This window comes from Etheostoma spectabile, chromosome 6 (genome assembly GCF_008692095.1).
Source record: "Etheostoma spectabile isolate EspeVRDwgs_2016 chromosome 6, UIUC_Espe_1.0, whole genome shotgun sequence".
Lineage (NCBI taxonomy): Eukaryota > Metazoa > Chordata > Actinopteri > Perciformes > Percidae > Etheostoma > Etheostoma spectabile.
The window spans coordinates 4,870,155-4,875,594 of record NC_045738.1 but is presented as its reverse complement, the minus strand read 5'-3'; the positions used below and the strand labels follow the sequence as shown (position 1 = coordinate 4,875,594).

The window sequence follows — 5,440 nt, the reverse complement described above, 5'->3', positions numbered from 1 at the left end:
TTTTTGCTGTCTACTAACCAGAATATTAAACTTTTTGACTTTTGAAGAAACTGCATTTTAATTTCCAAGCAGTGTCCCAGTATCTTTTCACTAATGTATGTAATATTTAGCTGGACAGAATAACTTTCTACAAATATTCTGAGCCAATAATAAAGCACATAACTTAGCTGGAGTTCAGCCCAATGTCTTTTACTTCAGGGAATAAAGAGGATCAAGCTCATCCCATAGACGTGCAGATATGTATCTGATCAACAATAACTGTTTGCATGCAAAAAATATGACAAAGCTGTTGTTGCACTTTTCACAAAGTAGTGATCTGACATTGTTCTTGCTCTAGTAGGAGGACACATTTAAGTAGCAAGTGAGCTAACCCTCCTTTTTATTTGTTTTACAGTTTGTACTACAATGTGTGGTCTTTTGTCCCAAAGGCTGAGGAACTGCCCGTACAGCTACTACTCTTCTACACTTACAGTACAATCCTCCTAGGAAACATTAAGTAGGACACTGGGTTTCTATCTCTTTTTTCACACCAAATTCAATTTGGTTGACATTGTGCAGGCTAATCTGATAACATTTTCCATATTTTGTGAGCCATATCATGAATTAAATTTTCTAGCTCATGCTGCATCTGTTGTCTGTGTCTGTACTTGTCTATTCCATGCAAGTACATTGTTCAGTAACTGCATACAGTGATTGTTGACTCATTGTGTGTATATGCTTTTGTATATGTATGCACACAACTGACTTCTTAAACAAGGGGGAGTCAGGACTTACTTGCAAATATCAGCAGTGCTGAATATACTGTTTGCATAAGCTACCTGTTCTTGCTATTTGGAAATCTTTGGCCGGTTATTTTAAAATTAAAAGCACCAACCCATTTCTCAGGTTCACCAGTGACTATGTTTTTGCATGTCAAAGTGTTTGTCGATTTGATTTAATATTTGAAACTAATACCATACTTTTGTTAAGTGGGTTCAGTGGCGAAACATTAAAATCTGTACATATACACATGTTCATGTGTGTTTGTGTGTTTATCTATATACATCAGCCAATCATCTGCCGACCTATTGGCCTTCACATTACTGATTTAGTCGTAAGTAGATTTTGCCAAACAGTATGGGCGGATTTTGCAGATACTATGTTTAGAATATTGGAGCAAATGCTGAATTATTTTAGTTGTACCAATTTTAATTAATATTTTTCTGAACGTTGATAATCTAAAAAGTCACATTTTGTTTGTATCTTTTGCACTTTAGAACTGCTGGTTGATGGAGTTTGTGAGGCGGAGTGGTGACTACTGCCACGCCCAACACATTTAGAGTCTATCTGGAATGAAGCTGCACCATGCAGTCCTGCGGCCCTGATACCTGAAAGACCATTGGCCCTTGCCCTCTAAAACCAGCCAGCTCATGGGGTAAGACGTGGAACCTCGTCACTGGAAGCTAACTGGAGAGAGAAGGACAGAGGGAGCTAAAGAACTAAGAGACAAAGAGAGAAGGACTAAAACAGATCAGAAAGATAAAAACAAAGAGAAGGACACAGAGAGCGCTGACACACTGTAGCTTCCTGGACTATAGGATACAGTCAACTGATGGAGTAAAACTGTTCTCAAGACAACAGGACCTCAGAATTGGGAACAAATAAACAGTCTGTTTGGGAAACTGGTCATAAACAGTTTCCAACAGGAAGTTCAGCAAAAGACAGGAAGTCCAGATTTACCTGGAGACCTGATATAAGTCGAAGTCCCAGCAGCTACCCGCTGCAGCTGGAGTTAAAGGTAAATGGGGATGCACCAACACCTCTTGCACGTTACTGATTTGTTCTGGCATGATTATATTATTCTGTGAAGAGTTTTCTTTTTGGGCATTTTAGGCCTTTATTTATGTAGGACAAATGAAGACATGAAAGGGGAGAGAGAGGGGGTATGACATGCAGCAAAGGGCCGCAGGGTGGACACGACATGCAGGCACTGCGTCGAGGAGTAAACCTAAATGGGCGCCTGCTCTACCAGGTGAGCTACCCGGGCGCCCCTGGTAGTTTTTTATTTTGGTCAGTGTGAGCTAAATCAGCTTTTGGCTAATTTCCAGTGCTGTAAGTTTTATATACAAGAATACTTTTGGCAGATATGCCTCTCCTGTGTTCTTGGGAAGTGGAAACCTGTTGCAGCAAAATTCCTGTAGTGCTTGCTATGCATATTTATGAATGTGCAGTACTCAAGCAATGACAAGTTCCTTCATTAGTCATAACTTGCTTAGTTTATCCATTTATTTACTAGCATGATCACCCAAATAGTACTTATCAGTACTCATACTAAAACATTGTGTGGAGGGAATGTAAGGTATCCCTGATGGATAAAAAAACAATTGCATCCAAAAATACACTCACATCCCTGTAGTCATATTCGAAATGTGAGCAAGATCAATGCCACTGTACAAGAGAAACTTGAAAGAAATGATTCATTGACAATTATAATTATTGTTTTTGATTTACATCTAGTGTACAACTCACTAATACTGTGTTGAATGTAGTATTCATGTATTTTGAGTTTATGTAAGATGTGCCCTTATCGGGGCACCCTGGAAGCTCACCTGGTAGAGTGTGCGCCCCATGTACCAGGGCTCAGTCTTTACCGCAGTAGCCCAGACTTTGATTCCGGCCTACAGCCATTTGTTGCATGTTTTCCCCCCTCTCTCTCTCCCCATTTCCTGTCTACAATTGTCCCACACCCTTTTTATGGGGGCTCAACCCCCCCCCCCCCCCCCCCCCCCAAATTAATCTCAGCCCCCCTAACAATTATAATAGTTAAAACAAGGTTTTCATTTTTTTTAAATCAATTAACTCAAAGTAAGAATTTGCAAACTTGTCTGTTAGTGACAGAGGACAAACAATTACATGTTCAAAGGGCTTGAAACAGGTTTAATATCCTGTGTCGCCGATGCTAAGCACCTGTAACCCAGCACATGTGGTACCAATTACAACAGCGATGGCTCTGTTGTATTGAACTGTTTTTTTTATGTCAAAACGGTTTCAGAACAAAATTCATAATGGTATCAAAGATACAGTAGTGATACTTAATGGAAATCTAGAAAACCGCATGTGTTGTAGTCAACAAAACACATTTTAACTTTGAGATAATTCAAAGATGGGATTTCCCATAACTTTGTGTGGTGCCATTTTTTGGTGTTTTATATGCAAATGTCTTAGGGGCATAAAAATGCCAACAATTTGGCTCAAATGATTGATGCTATGTTCAATTTTTAGTTATATACAGTGCAATTCTCCCTGACATAAAAGGTCTGAGGTCGTCCTGGGATATCAAAGGTCACGCTGGTCACCATGAACCGTCCAGCTCCAGTGGAACTGTGCCACAAACACATGAGATTCCTGATCACACACAACCCCACAGACAGCACACTCAGTTCCTTCATAGAGGTAAGAAATGTCAGACCCCATCAGTCCACTGAAAAGATTTACTGTAAAAAAACGTTAATAAAACACATAAATACACATTTATCATGTATAAACTGTATGAGTTGTTTCCCATGATGACATTTTAATTGAAAGAAATTGATCAACTTGTGTTTTGGCTAAGTTGTGAAAATATTCTCCTACTACTGTCGTCCCATTCAGGACCTGAAACGCTTTGGGGCCACCACAGTAGTTCGAGTCTGTGATGTTACCTATGATAAAACACCGCTGGAGAAAGACGGCATTACTGTAGTGGTAAGAACACACACACACACACACACAACCGCACACACACACAAACACACACACACACACGCACACACACACTTTTACACCCTCTGCTTTCATTTCTTCCTCACAAATTGTTGTTCAGGACATAAAATGTCACTATAGTGCCAGTAGTAGGCTACTGTCACTGTTTGGTTGTAACTGTTTTTCTTTCAGGATTGGCCATTTGACGATGGAGCCCCGCCCCCCAGTAAGCTCGTTGATGATTGGTTGAATTTACTGAAGAAGAAGTTTCAGGAGGATCCAGGATGCTGCGTGGCTGTTCACTGTGTGGCCGGGCTGGGGAGGTGAGAGACACACCAAACAAACAAACAAAACTTTACTTTACACAGATTGGGTCTAAACTGAATCCAAGCGAGGGAGACTATGCACAGCAGGGGTTAACATGGAGAATGTTCCATGTTTCTGCTATAAAACTAGGTCAGACCGGTTGGATTACAGTCACACCATAATTAGTGTCGCACGCATATGATGATGCTGTACGCAGCAACACAAGCGGATGAAAAGATCAGATGCCTTTTGTAGTTTTAGTGGCATTGATTTCTCTCTGATATGTTTTGAACTCTATGCGCACACACAGAAAACACACACACACACACTCCTAACACATGGGCATGACTCTGTGTGTGTTTATGCATGCATACAGGGCGCCTGTGCTGGTTGCTCTGGCTCTGATAGAGAGTGGGATGAAGTATGAAGATGCTATTCAACTTATCAGACAGTGAGTACATTTATATTGCCTACTACATCCTCATCATGCAAAATAACAAATATCATGGTGTAAGAGCACTGATTTACACATGCTGTAGACAAAAAAAGTTGTTTGTTAAATGTAAAATATTTAAAATGGTTTAAGAATACATCTTATCACACACACGATTTATGCACCATTATACACTGTAGAAATTGAAACTTTCTTTCTTTGGTGCCATCTGGTGATATTAAAGAAGACAAATAGACAGACAGCAATGCATGTGGTAGAGCCATTTGAAGAATTAGGGTAATCAGGTAGGGTTCTACCTTCCATCATACATTATTTGTCTATTTTTGTTCAACATATTTTGTCTTTGTGTGTATTTCAGGAAGCGTCGTGGAGCCATCAACAGTAAACAGCTAACCTACCTGGAGAAATATCGATCCAAGCAGAGACTCCGCTTCAAAGACTCTAATTCACACAAAAACAAGTGCTGCACAATGTGAACAGACACGCAAAGGCACACACACACACACACACACACACACACACACACACACACACACAAAAGACATTTTTAACCCGGGTCATTCCTGTTATGCAGCAATATTTTAATATATGCCCTGTTCTCATATTTCCTTTTAGATGTGTCACATTTTTATAAAAAATGGCTTAAATGATTGATAGATAAAGGTCTTCTTATCACATTAACACAGAAAAATGCACATTAAAATACATGTTTTACTCTACTGCCCTTTTTTATATACATATGCTCGATTTTACCATGCCCTCAGAGTAAAGTTACCCTATTATACAAGACCTATACGCCATCAAATAAAAAAATACTACTTAGCCATGTTAAACTCTCTCTTATAGGCTATATATTTTTTTCCGCATTTTCATAATTCACTGTCTGTGCCTGAAGTACTTTTCCACCCTGTTAGTTTGTAGTTTCTCGACTTTAAAATAAAAAAACTTCAATTCCATTGA

General features: G+C 39.4%; 1 protein-coding gene across 4 annotated transcripts in view; it reads left to right on the top strand.

Moving 5' to 3' along the window:
* Nucleotides 1–5,440, top strand: part of LOC116691402 (protein tyrosine phosphatase type IVA 3) — a 7,974-nt gene extending 2,534 nt beyond the window's left edge. For 2 of the 4 annotated variants that reach the window (XM_032519000.1, XM_032518998.1), the window contains exons 2-7: nt 1,257–1,777; nt 3,295–3,432; nt 3,631–3,723; nt 3,913–4,043; nt 4,403–4,477; nt 4,839–5,440. In XM_032519000.1, coding sequence (XP_032374891.1) covers nt 3,337–3,432; nt 3,631–3,723; nt 3,913–4,043; nt 4,403–4,477; nt 4,839–4,956 — 513 coding nt within the window. In that variant the 5' untranslated portion in view covers nt 1,257–1,777; nt 3,295–3,336 and the 3' untranslated portion in view covers nt 4,957–5,440. Of the gene's footprint in view, nt 1–383; nt 497–1,256; nt 1,778–3,261; nt 3,433–3,630; nt 3,724–3,912; nt 4,044–4,402; nt 4,478–4,838 lie in introns of those variants that run through there. The other 2 variants (XM_032519001.1, XM_032518999.1) reach the window with 2 other exon arrangements.